General features: G+C 46.3%; 2 protein-coding genes across 3 annotated transcripts in view; one reads left to right on the forward strand and one right to left on the reverse strand.

Moving 5' to 3' along the window:
- PPP4R4 (protein phosphatase 4 regulatory subunit 4) overlaps positions 1–1,108 on the reverse strand; it is a 60,314-nt gene extending 59,206 nt beyond the window's left edge. The window contains exons 1-2 of one of the 2 annotated variants that reach the window (XM_078868227.1): positions 1,014–1,104; positions 414–553 (exon numbers count right to left, since the gene is read on the reverse strand). In XM_078868227.1, the coding sequence (XP_078724353.1) occupies positions 414–503 (90 nt within the window). In that variant the 5' untranslated portion in view covers positions 504–553; positions 1,014–1,104. Of the gene's footprint in view, positions 1–413 lie in introns of both variants that reach the window. The other variant, XM_078868226.1, reaches the window with a different exon arrangement.
- Positions 1,109–3,469: 2,361 nt separating this feature from the next.
- CFAP70 (cilia and flagella associated protein 70) overlaps positions 3,470–16,121 on the forward strand; it is a 36,037-nt gene continuing 23,385 nt past the window's right edge. Inside the window, 16 exon segments of the mRNA XM_078868231.1 lie at positions 3,470–4,346; positions 6,531–6,608; positions 7,312–7,498; positions 7,931–8,029; positions 8,351–8,433; positions 9,294–9,470; positions 9,900–10,082; positions 10,473–10,567; positions 10,903–11,002; positions 11,470–11,604; positions 12,286–12,423; positions 13,104–13,172; positions 13,797–13,888; positions 14,660–14,720; positions 14,847–15,041; positions 15,711–15,842. Of these exon segments, the coding sequence (XP_078724357.1) occupies positions 6,531–6,608; positions 7,312–7,498; positions 7,931–8,029; positions 8,351–8,433; positions 9,294–9,470; positions 9,900–10,082; positions 10,473–10,567; positions 10,903–11,002; positions 11,470–11,604; positions 12,286–12,423; positions 13,104–13,172; positions 13,797–13,888; positions 14,660–14,720; positions 14,847–15,041; positions 15,711–15,842 (1,824 nt within the window). The 5' untranslated portion in view covers positions 3,470–4,346.

The raw sequence follows: 16,121 nt of genomic DNA on the forward strand, positions 1-16,121 counted from the left end.
CATACACAGGCACTATACACACGAGGTATGTTACACACAAACTGGTACGTACACACACACGTATAGACACAAGATATGTAACACACACACACACAAAGATACGTACACACACGTAGATACACAAGGTATGTTACACACAAAGATACGTACACACACGTAGACACAAGATGTAACACACAAAGATGCATACACACACGTAGACACACAAGGTGTGCTACACACAAAGACACGTACACACACGTAGACACACAAGATGTAACACACACAAAGACACGTACACACACGTAGACACACAATATGTAACACACACACACAAACTGGTACGTACACACACACACGTAGACACACAAGATGTAACACACACACAAACTGGTACGTAAAAACACACACGTGTGCACACGAGGTGTGTGTACCTTGAGACACGGGCGTACGTTCTTCTCGATACCAAACTCCTGCAGGTCTTCTTCGATTTGAGCCATCAGGTTCATTGCGCTTAGATCCATCTCGGCGAGCTTCACCACGAAACGGGGAAGTCTTTCATCAAACCCCCTGTCTGTTAGTAGCGACCCAACACCACCACCATCACCACCATCAGCAGGAACAACAACAAAGTATGAACAAATCCAATGGACAAGTCGCGGTCTGGGAGTGTGCGGGTTTCAGCCCCGGCCACTCTGGCGTTTGTCGTCAACTGCTCTTGATGGAGGAGGAGGAGGAGGGGGAGGAGGTGGTGCAAGAGGAGGAGGTGGAGGGAGAGGATGTGGAGGAGGAGGAAGAGGTGGAGGAAGAGGAGGTGGTGGGAGGTGGAGGAGGAAGAGGATGTGGATGTGGAGGATGAGGAGATGGAGGAAGAGGAGGTGGAGGATGTGGTGGAGGTGGATGTGGAGGAGGATAATGGAGGTGGAGGAGATGGAGGAAGATGAAGCTGTTTGCTTTCGCCTCAACGTTAACAAGGACAACAACACGGAGTCTCGTGACAAACCGCCTCACCCAACACCACCACCAACACCAACCTCGCGTCACATTCCACTCCTCTCTCTCTCTCACTCAACCCCCTCCTCCTCCCCTCGCCTCTCTCCTCGCTTTAAAAGCGATTTCCTTCGCTGAGTAAGCGTGGAGTGAGGAGGAGGAGGTGGTGGTGAGGGGGGGGAGGAGCGGTGGTTTGTGTACAGCAGCAGGCGGAGGGGATGGAGTTTGTGTTGGTGGTGGTGATGATGGTGGTGATGATTATGATTATGACGCTGTTGATGATGGGTAAAGATGTTGTCGCAGAACCGCTGTGTTGTAGGGCAGCCTTAGCGCACGTGGGAATGGAACGTTGTGTGTGTGTACGTGTTGTGTGTGTGTACGTGCTGTATGTACGTTGTGTGTGTACGTGTTGTGTGTACGTGTTGTGTGTGTGTTGTGTACGTGTTGTGTGTGTGTATGTTGTGTGTGTACGTGTTGTGTGTGTGTACGTGTTGTGTGTGTACGTGTTGTGTGTGTACGTGTTGTGTGTGTTGTGTGTACCTGTTGTGTGTACGTGTTGTGTGTGTTGTGTGTACCTGTTGTGTGTACGTGTTGTGTGTACGTGTTGTGTGTGTACGTGTTGTGTGTGTACGTTGTGTGTGTGTACGTGTTGTGTGTGTACGTGTTGTGTGTGTGTACGTTGTGTGTACGTGTTGTGTGTGTACGTGTTGTGTGTGTACGTGTTGTGTGTACGTGTTGTGTGTGTGGAGCGTGCTGTATCGGCCTTCACGTGTTACTTGCTAACAGCACGTATGTTAAGGCTATACGGGGGGTCTTTGTGTGGGGAGCGGTGGCGCAGTGGTCATCGCACTGCGCTCACCCTTCGAAATCCGCCGCTCACAGCGCATTTGACCCGTTCCTCTGCGCCCTCCCCTAGGTCGACTCAGCCTCAAATAAACGCCAGCGGACGGGGAGACAAAGGCGGCCGGGCGTGGGTGTTGGCCTCCCACCCCCTTCATGTGCCACAGTGCCTGCCTTCATAGGCGCTCGCAAGAGCCTCTTTGAGGCTACATGGGGGATGTTTGTCTTGCTGTGGTGTCATCATGGGGTGCGTCGTGCGAGCCAGTGGCCCATGACGCCACTGCCCTCTCTTTAGCACCCACAAACTCGCACATAAACACAAAGGCAACGACACCCACCACCACCAACCCCCTCTCTCTCTCCAACTTCCCATTTATTAGCTGTGTGTATGGACTGTTGCTGGGGTGAAGTTGTTGTTAGCGGGCACCTATTAAGGCCAGAACAGCAAACGAAGGGGTGTGGGGGCGCATGTGACACTCCCGGTCGCCTTTGTCTCCCCATTTGTCAGAGATTCACACGCCACTTGCCACTGTTATTTATCTTTATTTGAAGATGGTATTCATACCGGCGGCCGGGAGTAGTCGAATTCGGGTAGCCAGATCAGGGTCAGGTCTAACAACAGTAGGGTTAGTTCATGGGACCTCCTTTGCCAGTACCAAAATATACTAATAGGGGTTTTCCCCTTTTTTCTGGCAACAAAACTGACACGTTTTGCAAGGAATCATGCTTACATTAACCACAATACTTGCAGTCAAATGCAAACAAAAAACAATACTCTGACTTTACCGAAAGAACCAAGAAGATGAATCCCTGCAGTCACGAAAGCTTTAGATCGAAATGTAATACTCTGATAATTTATGCATTGTCTTTGAAACTGATTGGTCCACACCAGAGACAGCTTTCTTTAGAGTCTGGTCTCATATGGTGTTCGACCAGATGACGCCAAGTATTGTGGTTAATGTAAGCAAGATTCCTTGCAAAAGGTGTCACTTTTGTTGCCAGAAAAAAGGGGAAAACCCCTATTATTAGGGTTAGTGTCAAGGCTATGATTCACGTTATGGTTAGTGGTGTGGCTGGTGAGGGCGAGTGTTGCTGCTTGCGTTAACGTTAGTTTTATTGATATCCATGGCAGGAGATCGAATCCAGGATCGCATGGATCCTAGTAGCTCGGTGCGCTAACCACTTCGCCACCGCTCCTCACGTACACACGCGTCTATTGTGTCTCCATGGGTCCGTTGTGTCGTATCCCTTGTTTATGAGCTGGGTCATTTATCAACAAACACGTTCTGCCCCGCCCTCCCCACCCCATCTCGCTATGTAAACTTGCGGTGAGGATAAAAAACATGTATAACTACCCGTGGCCCATAACCGCACGCCGTGGTTGTTGTGGGGTTATTTTAATCAAACTTTCAATAAGGCTACTCAGTGTGTGTTGGTAAAGACGGAGGGGAGCACAATACACTACAACAATGGGGTTGACAGCCCATCCGAGGTCTATCCAGACCCAACACCTGCTTAGCTTCCGATACATGACGAGGGGTCATTTGGCCACAGCCTTTTCGTGGTTAACTTCAATTTAAACCGGCTTAATTGAGCCCTTAGCCAAATCTCGACCCAAAGAACAACAGCAAATCACTTAAAGCACGTGGCTGGGCCCCACCCCCATTGTCTGAATATGGAATCAATACGAACCCGGCAGGCCGCCTTGCTTCAGTGGAGGTTTAAGAACCTGTGAGGTCATTCGCAAGAGGAGGCCATTCATTGTGTGCCGGTGTCACGGTCAAAATTTTTGAAAAATTCCTGCAACTTACTCGATTGGAATCTACATAGCAACATCGCTCCCTTCTGCGAACACTTGGCAGGATCCCTTTTGATGGAGATTCACTAGACTGCGATGCTTTTCTGCGTCAAAAAAGCACAATAACTAATGCCACTGAAATTGTGACAAATATTCATAATTCCACTTTTAACTCGAGAACCAACGTACATTTTAACCATCAATTACGCATAATCAACGTTTTTGGGTTAGATCGCGTTATTTATAAATGTGTCGTTACCCTCCACCACCCGACACAGCCAATCAGCAAAAAAGCGTCACGTTGACAAAAGACAAATAGTTCACTGCTTTAGCCCACCGGTGTGTTGAAGCGTGAAACCACAACATTTTAATTTTTTGAGTACAACGTTTCGCTGGTAATTACATCCAGCATCATAATTTACGCTTCAAAAGGTTCCTTTCGCCCGGTGACATTTTCTACTCGTTGCTCCAACTTGCCAAACGACCCATATTTAATGAAAATAATCGAAAAGCAAATGTTTTGCGATATTTGACAATTGAAAATTGAGATACGGTGAAGCCAAAGCCACCACCAGAGGGCCCATTGGGGCAGGGGGCGCCGTGGCTGCTGTCACCGTTGCCAGGGCAACAGCGACGCCGGCCTAGTTGAGGCGTCAAAGCCCGCCGCGTTCGAACCAAAAACGAAGCCAAACTCGCTCGAACTGACTGACAAAGTTGGACATCACCTTTAATTGCTGCGGTAAGTACGGCTCTGCATTGATAGCGCTCACGAATCGCGCTGGGAGTGTCTTTAGAAACAGCAAAGAAGGACTGACAAACCGCTAGATTGTGTGGTGGTGGTGATTGTAATATTTCGATTTAAAGCTTTCGTGACTGCAGGGATTCATCTACTTGGTTCTTTCGGTAAAGTCACGTAGAATGGAAATAATATATGATATTATAATATGAATTTATTATGTTTTATTTCTTCATTTTATTATTTCCATTCCACGTGACTTTACCGAAAGAACCAAGAAGAAGATTGTAATATTATTGTTGTTAGTCTGTAACGTCTCACTTGTATTATACTCGTTGTTTATGCTGTCTGTGTCTGATATACGATGGTGTTATATACAAGAGTGTATTAACGCGCTGCGCTATGACCACAGCTATTGATTCCCGGCTAACATACAGTGGCAAGTCATCTCTGAACCGGACCTCACCTTCAACCCACATTGACCAGCGTGGTGAAGTATGGTCAACTCCCCCCCCCGCCCCCACGTCATAACCGACATGGTGGGCTTGCATTGGGAATGGCTGTAATTTTGATCGCGTCAAGTCTAGGAAGCTGAGCAGGGCTTAACGCCTGGACCGTGCTTGTGTTGGTGACCACCATGCATATCAGGTGCTATAGGCTTCCGTGGCTGCGCTCTACGTATTAGGGCAACAGAAGACAGTGGTGCAAAATCCATTGCACTGTGTTTTACTTTAACACTTCCACGTCTAAGCGCTCCTTACGACCCGCAAATGCGTAGGGAGGTCCTCATCCTGCAGAGGGTTAACCAAAGAAATGTGCGTGTCACATGTCAAAAGATTGTCATAAGTATTATTACACGAGCTCGTCGGGGTGCACGTGGAAATATGATAACATTGCTGAACTGTACATTGTAAGGTTGTGTAACAGTGGACTGTCGTGTCATTTTGACCCATCATCATGGGCCATGGTTTATCCACTGTTGAATGAAGGCCTCCACATCTGATGATTATAAACATCATCAGCCAGGGTCTATTCACTGCTGAATTAAGGCATCGCCATTACTGCACACGAACTGCTTTCATTGTTCCATCTCCATGGTGGTCATCCTCTCAGGCACGTTCTCTCCTTTCATTTGGCTGCAATTAAATCACTGGTCTCGTCCATGAGCCGTAGCCATCTTCTCTCCATGCAATATGTCCTACCCAGGCCTATTTACTTTTCTAAACAGTGAACGTGATGTCTCCGAATCCCATGTGTTCCCTGGTCTATGTGTGCTACTGCTGTTTATGCATTTTTTTTCGTGTGCTCTCCTTGTTGGATGACCGTCAATGGGGGTTGTTTGACCATACTTCGCAATGCTGGTGATTTACTAGTTGACGTGGAAGGGCCCAGGACTACTTCAGGTATCACCAGCGATGTTAGCCGTGGCCAGGAATTCAACTCAGGTCGCCGGGTTCATAGAGCATTGCGCTCTTCCAGTACACCCCCTGGATCTCCTACTTACTGTACTGTATTATAGGTTTGAGATCACAGATCCGACATGTTTTGTCTATCGTGGTCCAGGAATTTAGCAAATGTTCAGAGCAACCTTTATAACTTTTATGTGCTTGTTTATTTTGAGTTGGGGAGGTTGGGTACACAGCTTACATTTTGCACCACCTTCTCTTGAGTTGTCGAAACACTCTAATTATTTACGTAAACCTGTGTATTCTGTACTGGGTTTGAAGTTAAATTTGTTTCTATACAAGGTAATCTATGTATACTGTCGCGGCTGGGAAAACTCTCAGTTGGCACAGCGCAACAGAGCTGCCACTTGTGAGGTCGCCAGTTCAAATCCTGGTGAGGGTCAACTCTATCATCACCAACATCATAATCTTCAGCATTATCATCATCACGTGTGATTGAAATAAGCAACACTATGTGATGCCGCACCACCTGATTGGAAGTCCAGTAAGTAAACAGTTGTTGTGTTGTGCATACATTTTTTTTGTATAAGTAGAATATAGATATTTCACCACTGGCTTTGGACCACCTCTCGAGAGGAACGCGGGCCAATGACCATTGAGACAAGAGGGCATGATGACTTTCTGTGTATAAACACTATTCAATTAATATGTTACTGTATACTCTGTAGTTTTTTTCATGTACACATATGGTTGGCTTTAACAACAGTCTTTTTACCGACAGATGGAGGCGTCCGAAGTTGAGCAAAAGTTGCTCCGAGCCATACCAGTTCATGTAAGAGTGGAGCGTGGTATCAACTTGGTAAGCTGCCTGCTGTATTCAACATGACCCATATGAGGGTATATCATCATCACAGTAATGGGGATGGGATGCAAAGATGTTGGATTCCTGCATCACGAAATGGCCTTCCTAGGCATTAGTAAAGCAAACCTCAAGTTTAATAAATTCTGTAGTAATCTGCAAACGGTACAATTTAGATTAATGTAGCCTCTAATTATGACCACATCTCAAGATGAATTTTATCCCCGTAGTGCTATCAGTGTCATGTTTTGAGACGAAGGATCCATTTGGAGCACCACAGTCCATTTGGATCCTCCGGCAGAGCAGTGCAACCCTTTGTGATAGAGAATGGCACGTGGAAGTGGATATCATGAAACCACTTCTGATCTCTTCAAGTGACTCTGGTCCAAAGAGTAGGGGGTAGCACAGACCCATCTATCCTGCTACATAGAGTAACATCGCTTGACAATCAAACTCATATTTTGATTCACAAAGCTAAGAATTAGCCAATTTAAGTACAAATCCCAGTTTAATCACAGATGACTTCCTGTATTCAACCCCAGGGTTTCAATGGTTGCTAGCTCAGGTCAGTACTGTGACCCCTGAGCCACTCGGCCACTCTACATTTATGACTGCACACAAGGTGAGCAGCCTGCCTACTTTCCAACACTCATAGCTGCGTGTGTCCTTCTCTGTTCCGCATACGCGTTGACGGTGAGAGCAGCGCGGCAGCAGAGGCGACGCGATGGTGTCACTCGTGCGAGCCGAGTACGGTGCTGCCATGCTGGGGGAGTCGGCGCGTGTGCCGAGCACTTCTGACAGCTCCGCAGAGTACGACTTCAGCACCACGTTTGACTGCCCGTCCGATGGCGCCACTGGTCTGGACGACGTGGCTCACAAGCCAGTGCTCCGTAAGTCATTTAATCTCACAGTCATTATTAGGCAGAGGCCTAAACGCCTGTTACAGAAAGCAGCCAGAAATGAAGAGCACTAAACACGTTATGTGGAAGTGTTCATCCAGCAGTGGATTAAAATATTTACGATATTAATATTGACAGCTCTTTGTCATTCCATTGCTGGATGAAAGCCGCCCCAGGCTTTGTTTGTCAGGGCGGTTCTACCGTTTTTTTATTACGCTGGTCATCGCAGGTTGGGGAAGAAGTGGTCCAATACCAGTTCAGATATCACTTGCCACTGATGTCAGCTGTTTCCACATCGAAATACAATAACCATTTCGCCTCTGCTCCGCTACAGTGTCATCATCACCACCGTTATATTCACAATGTATTTAAATTCCAAATCTAACAATAAGAACACAATACATTATTTCCATTGCCTTGCAGTGATGGTGATTGAAGTGCTCCCTAAAGAGAAGAAGCAGAAAGAAGATAAGACTGTGGTGCTCGGTCAGGCCACAGTGGACCTCTTACCGCTTGTGCAAGGTAAGAGCCTGGACCTGTCACTTCGGATTTTCACTAATTCTTAGGGTTCAATTCAAGTACTACATTACTTTACCTTTCTAAGTTAAGTGGCCCAAGTATAGTTAAAAAAAAGTCGACATCTTTAGAGTTATATGACTTCTTTAAAAACAGCAAGGGAATTTGTAAGGTCATTTAAATGAAAACTGAATACTGTAGTACGTTTTTTTTATTACGGTTATGATACCAAAATAATTACATAGCGTCTAAAATGCGACCAAATCTCAAGACACCACAGAGACGATGGGCATACTTATTACTGTTCCCGCGTCATGTCTCGATTAGGTCAAACCAAGTACAGCGCAACCGTGAAGGTCTACCCAGTGGCTGGGTCATCTTTGGAGAATGTCTCATCTGAAGCAGACTTGGTAAATCCAACAATTACTGAACCATAACAAACCACAACAAATGTCTAAATGACGTTACTGTTGTTGAGTCGATGAGTCTGAATCAAATTATTTACAATTTGTATTGTTAAATGTTTTTCAATTTTTTTTATTCCAACTCGCATCATTTTTCTTAGCTATGATATCGAGTTTGATTTGCATGTTGGTGAATATTCCTTTTTATCTGAATTCTGGCAAAACGTTAACCTTGGTTCCATCACCAACAGTGTGGTAAATTCACCCAAAAGATGTTGCATCGTCAAGCTGTGAATCTGATTCTTAACTTATAAAAAAGTAACTTTTTATTCTCATGAAAACAGTTCCGTTCTATCGAATTAACTCGGACAAAGTTTTAAATACAGCCCATTATGTTGAGAGATAGTTGTCATCATTGTTAAATAGTTTCACAAGTTCATCATCATTAGCCATGATCTATTCACGACTAGATGAAGGATTCCCCAAGTTGTTACTCGTGTCCTTGCATTGCAACAATCCACCTAGCACCTGCACATTAGCTGCTTCCATCGTACCATCTCCACAGTGGAAGCCATCTCGGATGTGTCCCCCCAATTGGCTGTCACTCCGTCATTGTTTTTAACAATAGGCCATCATTCTTGCGAAAGACGTGTCCTGTCCGAGTCCGCTTACTTTAATAACAGTCGATATGATGTATTTAACTGGTGTGCGTTCTCTAATCCATGCCTCTCAGTGTAATTCCAAGCACATAGCTCCCCCATGCTTCACCGTGTACTTTGCAGCTTTTATTTCACAAGTTAAAATGTACGAATCAAAATCACAATTAATTTATGCGTTTTCTCGTGTGCTGTTGGTACTGTGAGCAGCCCAGCCTGGAGGTCTCCGTCTCAGCTCCAGAGCCTTTGCTATCGGCCGAGCGCTTAGCCGAGAGCAACCTGCTCCGGATAACGGTGGAGTCGGCCTACGGGGTTCCGGCCACGTGGGCCTCTGTGGGACCCATGTGCAACTACACGGCCAGCCTGCCTGTGCCCATTTCTGCTGAGGTCTGCCTTACGTTGACGCTAAAATCGATGATAATGAGAGGCAGTTTTATATGCTTGTATAATTTCATTTGTCAATCCATTGCTGGAGACCATACGGTCGTGGGGGTGATTTAACTATACTTCATCACGCTTGTCAGTGCGGGTTGGTGAAGGCAATAAGCATAGACGGGGGAGCATAGAAGTACGGTACAGCAATGAATATTGCTGCGCTGCCCTCAACATAGCGCTGCAGCCCATAATGCCTCAGTTGATATTTAAACAAGATACATTCAGTACTTGACCCTCACACTTAGCAGTATCCACGCATCTCATTAACTCTGCATAGTCTACGAATGTGCGTATGGCTGACGACGCTGAGAGCACAAAGTATCTGATAACAGTATATGTGACGTGTCGACTTTGTGCGTCGCCCCTATGTGTTTCATCCAGAAAGAGCACGTGAACGTGTTCGCCAACGGAGCGTTACGGCCGGCCGCTGAGAAGGAAGCGTCTGCCCGGCCAAAGCGGTGGCCTTTAGCCCACGTGCCTGTCGGGGGCCTCCCTTACATCCCGGGTGCCATCATGCGGCCCAGCGCCTATGAGGAGGAGGATGGGGAGCTCGCGCACAAGGAGGTGACCGGGCGGTAGTGGGGTCGGGAGTGCGAGGGGGGTCGCGACCTTCAACAAAGGCAGTTTCAATGTATGTAGCATTTGAATGAAACTGCATCTCACATTGGTTTAAAAAAAAAAAACTGCAATAGAGTGGAAAGGGTTATGGGTGAGTGGGGGGGGGGATGGATCAGAGCACAGCAACCGGGTTCTGGCACCAACAGCAACAATCCTTAAGGACAACCAGGGCAGCTATGGCAGAACCAGGTACCGAGTCCCAGTGGCAGCAGGGGCAATGGGGGTATATCACCAATGAGACACTAATTGTGGATACAGTGGCAGCTGTCTGCTCCACTGGTTGGACAGGAAGGCCTTCATCCAGCAGTGGATTGCTTTGCTGTTTGTGTTGCTCAGGACTGGGATTTCCGCATTGAGGCAGAGAATGAGAAAACTCGCGTGACCTGGGACATGGAGAGGCGCTGCTACATGGATCCAGGAGCTGTGGCCACGTGAGTAAAACTTAAGGCAGTAGCCAGGCGAATAGAATCATCTTATGGTAGAGACCATGGTGGAGTGGTGGTGCAGGGGTTAGTTCACTGTACTACAAACCCAGCAACCTGAGTTATTTTCCTGGCCATGGCTAACATTGATAACGAGTGATATTTGAACCAGTCCTGGGCCCCCCTTCACCAATGAACAATGACTAACGTGATGAAGTATTACCAAACAACCCTTATGACCAACACGGCGTATGGGAAGGCCTTCATCCAGCAGTGGATTGACAACATTGTAAATTATTACTATAGATGTATGTGGAATGCGATATTCTCTTATTCCTGTGCAGCTTTCAGAAAAAGATAGCCGAGAGCCGGTTCTGGCCTGTGGAGGTTGCCAAAATCCAAATCCCCATGGCTGCAAAAGGAGGAAGGAGCAAGAGTGAAAAGGTTTGTAACGTGTTGTGTCTACGCACGGGTTCTGTAGCACTTTCCAGCATGCGTTTATCCTTAGAAGTATTTAATTGGCGATGGTAACATTACATTCCGAACAGCACAACGACACGATATCACGTGGCGCATGATGTGTGATGCCACGAGATGACGTCACACATAATGATGTGATGACGAGGCGAGGCACGTGCACGGTATGTGATACTATCACCATGGTCGCGAGGGCTTCTCTATTCAGCGCTGGTTTTTCTCACCAAATTAGTCCCTGTTTTCTAGAGAGTAAGTTCCTTTTAGCAGCACGACATAATACTAAGATTATTTTCATATTGGATCATCTTTAAGAAAGTTATAATGACCCCCCGCTGTATACAGATATGGACAGAGCTCATGCTATTGCTTGCAACCTTAGTTGGAAAACATAAAAAAGGACTGAAATATTTTGTATGCGCCGTGGCTTCATTCAGGTTGACGAGGACTCTCAAATAGGCTTTCACGGCGTCGCCTACGTTAACCTGGCCCCGCTGCTCTACCCCGGTGCCACGGTGGTGCGCGGTGCCTACCGAGTGCACCCCTACAGCGACGTCGAGATGCTCGCAAAGGTTTCACTCTGCCGGGTGCCCGGCACTTACTTCTACGATGAACAATGCAACGGTATCTCTGACCCTGGGTTCGAATCCAGGCAACCGTCTGTCGACTAAACTGGGTTGTCAAGTTTAGTGAGGTGATGGTCTCAGCCCGGTCAACAATTATTTGTGACAAAATCTCTAATACAATTTTGTTCTGCACTTAATTTGGTTCACTTTCAGGTCTGAGAATGAAAAATATTGGTTTTACTGTCATGCAACAAACATTACACATAGTGGAACAGAGGTCGGGAAAGTGCTATCCTCTTGTGTGGATAAGAGGTCACTTTAGGAGATTTCAGAGATAGCTCTGTGATATTCGCCTCCATGGGCCTTTCACTAACATAAAGAATCGCACTTCTACAAGAAACTCAAATGCATCCTTCATCTCACGACATGTCACCGATAGCTCAGTCAGGATAAAATTAGGGAAGGAGACAAAACTAAAATAAAATTATGACTTTGTATGGCCATTGAAGAGCAACTATAATAGATTTAGTTCTAAGTGATTTAGCTATTAAATTACACTGTCTGAGAGGTGGTGAATTGCTGATACACCACCATAATTTTTACCTTCGGGGCATTGTGGAGTCACATAGTCTATGGTCTTGTCACAATGATCATTGCCTCTGTTGCGTTGGGGTCGCTCGTGTGCAGACCAAGCGGACTGGGTTCGTGGTGCGCGAGGCCGCACGGCTGGTGTGCAGCATCGGGAGGGGCACAGGGCCCGGCAGTATCGCTTCCCCGCACCCCAAGCCAGCGCCCAGTCGCCTGGGAAAGGAGACCATCAAAAAGGTGCCCATTGGCGGTGGCCAGTCATGGTCATGTCTTGACACAGCTAGCGCTGCCGAGATTCTGGGTTCAAATATGTGCGGCCAGCACTATTATATTCGCGTGAAAATTCAGACTGCATTGTCTGTAGGGTGAGTGGTTATGACACTGTGCTTTGAACAGGGTGACCTGAATTCAATTCTTGGCTTTGGCTCATATCAGTGATGAGTAATATTAATTGGGTCCTAGGCCCCCCTTCACCAACCTGCACTGACCAGCATGGCATGGGGAAGCCTTCAGCAAAAGAATGACAAATGGCTGTAAATGTATATTATTTTTTAATGACGTCACAAGTTTAATGATAAATTACAGTTATGTAGAACTTATACCCACACTATCATATGAATTAGATATCGAGTCAAGGTCCACTAAATTATTAATCGTCATTGTCATCATGATCATCATCGTCATCATTTATCAGGGTTACTAACATGAGAACCACTTGGTGAAGCTGCTTTACTTGATATCGGCAAGTGTAGAGTGGTGGGTGTGTTGCATGTGGAAGAGTCCCAGCCATATGAATGTACAATGTCCACCACTACATGAGTCATGAATAAGCATTGTGTTATTGGTATAAACTAACATCTGACCTTATTAATTTCAAATTGCTGTTTCTAACAAAATGCTAATAATTATTTTTTCAGAGTTCAACAGTTAAGCATGTGGTCGACAACGAGTCTGAGTCAAGCATCATTCAGAACGCAGAGTCATAGGTATGCACTGTCCTTGTACATCCTTTCTAAATAACACAGCAATCAAGGATTTTGGCTAGCCATCAAACGAAGACGGTCACCACATCACACGCTTTCGGATGCTCTTCTGCGGCCGTCTGGAATGCTCTTCCTTCCGATATTAGGAAGCCACTGCAACTATGCACTTTTAAATCTAGATTAAAAACTAATTTCTTTAAAACTGCTGTTTGTATTTAGTTTGTTGTTCTTCCACCGCACCTCTGATGAGCGCGGTTGGCTACGTAAAATAAGTTCAACATACATAACCTGCACTGTCTAGCATAGTGAAGTATGGTGACGCAACCCAGATGACAGTCACGGCGTGGGTAGGTCTTCGTCTAGGAGGGGAATGGCAGTAAATTATCATTGTTAACGATAATAATTAGTGACACTACATTGCTTCAAATTTTACATGTATAATCACATTGTAGTTGCTCGTGTATATCTTGTTAAATTAATAATTTTGGTTTGATTGATAATAAATACAACAGCTAGGGCCTGTTTTACCACCATAAATAGCGTGGATTGATGATTTAATTGAGATATGCAAAATCGTGGCAGAATCGTTGGTTTTGTTCTTGATTCTCACACCATATCTGTCTATAGCAATACCTGGAGGCTCAAACTTACATTGTGCTCGAGTTCTGTCTGGAGAAGCCACTCATTCCTAAAAGGAAGCCAGAGGAGCTGGCTAAGAGGTGAGTCTATATGTATATATATACTGTATGTACCGTATTATACTGTACGTATTACTGTATGGGGGAGTGGTAGTGTAGCGGTTAGCGCGCTTCGCTACGAACCCGGCAACCCGAGTTCGATACCCGCTCAAGGCCAACACCAGTGACAATTATCCGTATCGGTCTTGGGCCTCCCCTAGGTTGACTGAGCCTCAAATGAGTACCTAGTGCGGTGTCTAATCATCGCCACTGGGTGGTACTGGCCAGACATCCCATCGTGTGCCGTGCTGGTCTTCATATGTGCTCTCTAACAACACTTGCCCCAACAGTATGTTAAGGCTATACGGGAGGTCTTTGTATGTATTATGGTTGACACCTGTCTGGGTTTGACTTGCACGTTTTGACCCAGACCGTCTGGGATTTGACATCTGGGAATTGGTATCTGTGTTTTGGTGTATGGAATGTACTTGTACCAAGATTAGTGCTAATTGTGTCGAACCTTATTGCAGTATACCACACAGTTCAGATAGACCTAGGCTGACTGAGAATTATGTCTGGGTTTGGTTTGTGGAAAGGTTGTTCTAAGTTTATGAGTGATTGGTTTTGGGACTTTGCAGTTTTCATGAAAACATGTAAAGGGTCCTCAAACAGAGAGATGGACTTGATGCTTCTCAGGCATAGCAGTAACCTGCTTACAGGAACCCTTAAATCGACAACGAAAACAATTGTGATGTACAATCAACGTCAAACCACACGTGTAAAGTGTGACCGTCGTCTCGTGTCTCACCGCAGGGTGGCAGATCTCATTCCGCCAAGACCACCGATGCCTCGCAGGATTGCCAGTGCGCAGCAGGTGCTAAAGCAGCAGCAACGGCAACTTCGATGCACCCGTTGCCAATTCAAAACCAGAGACACGGGTAAAGGTGGCGATGAACTGTCGACATGACTTCGGTTCTGGCGTCCGCTCCGCTGCACGCAGGCGGTGAGCGACTATCACGACCAGGTGGTGAAGGTGGCATCGATGGTGCTTGATGAGTTCCGCGCAATGTTCCCCGAGTGGAGTGGAGTCGAGGGGCCGCAGGATGATCCCGAGGGGCAGGAGAAGCGCAAGCGCCGTCTCCTGTACGAGCTCAACTCTTCGGGAAAGTACTTCGCCTTCAAGGAGCAGCTCAAGGTGAGGAAGGGTGGCCGTGTAATATCGTCGTTTTTCCACTTTTGCGTACATGTGGATGTGTGTTTGTTGTTTGTAACTAGTGGCAATGAGTATGGGCATAGCAGCCTTTTGTTTAGCAAGTGAAATGGTTTACGGATGCATTATGAAGCATTCGTGTAATCGCCAAGACAAGGGCATGGATCCCTCGTATCACTATAATAGACTGTTGGGGAAAGTGTTGTTAGTGAGAACTTATATTAAGGCCAGTATGGTATACGAGGTGGTGGTGTGGCCAGCACCATGCCCACTTGCCTTTTGTTCCCCCAGTTCTGATGTTTACAAACCAAGCAAGGTAATCATTTGAGGCTAAGTCGACCAAGGGGAGGCCCAAGACTGGTTCAGATATTCACCACTAATGTTAGCCATGGCCGGAAATCAAACTCATGTAGCCAGATTCGTAGCGAAGGTGTACTAACCACTACCCCACCGCTCACACATGTATGAATCACATAACAGATAATAAAACGACAACAAATGACAAGGTTATTACCAGAGGATAAATTATGCCGACAGTATTTTTTCATCCAGGGAGACACTCATGCTCAGGCCGGGACTGACTGAATGAATGTAAGAGTGAATAAATTAATGAGGTTTGAGTGAGTTAGTGAGCTGATGTTCTCATCCGTGCAGCAAGCCGTGGTGAATATCGTTCGTGAAAAGTACTTGAAGACGACGGCGTTTGAGGACCGAGATGAGCTGCAGGCCTTCCTAGGGGAGCTCTACATCTTCCTCATCGACCAGATGCACGTCTCTCTCAACAAGGTGTGGCTGCCCATGCTGTGGCAGCATGGTCACGCTTGCGACACTTACATCATTATCATCGTCATCTTATATATTTTTTTGGTTTTGGTAGCATTTTACCCCAATTTTATCCCAAATGTGCCATCGGTGTTATGTCATGAAAGCGCCGCGACATCCAATGTGTAAACGCATACGACGTAACAAAATAGAGGTTCAGTATCCTTCCATTTCCTCATACAATGCACACGAGTCATTGTTCACAGCTGGGACAAAGCCCATCATGTGTACAAGTGGGTGACA

The sequence above is a fragment of the Lampetra fluviatilis genome, chromosome 25, assembly GCF_964198595.1.
Source record: "Lampetra fluviatilis chromosome 25, kcLamFluv1.1, whole genome shotgun sequence".
In the NCBI taxonomy this organism is placed as follows: domain Eukaryota; kingdom Metazoa; phylum Chordata; class Hyperoartia; order Petromyzontiformes; family Petromyzontidae; genus Lampetra; species Lampetra fluviatilis.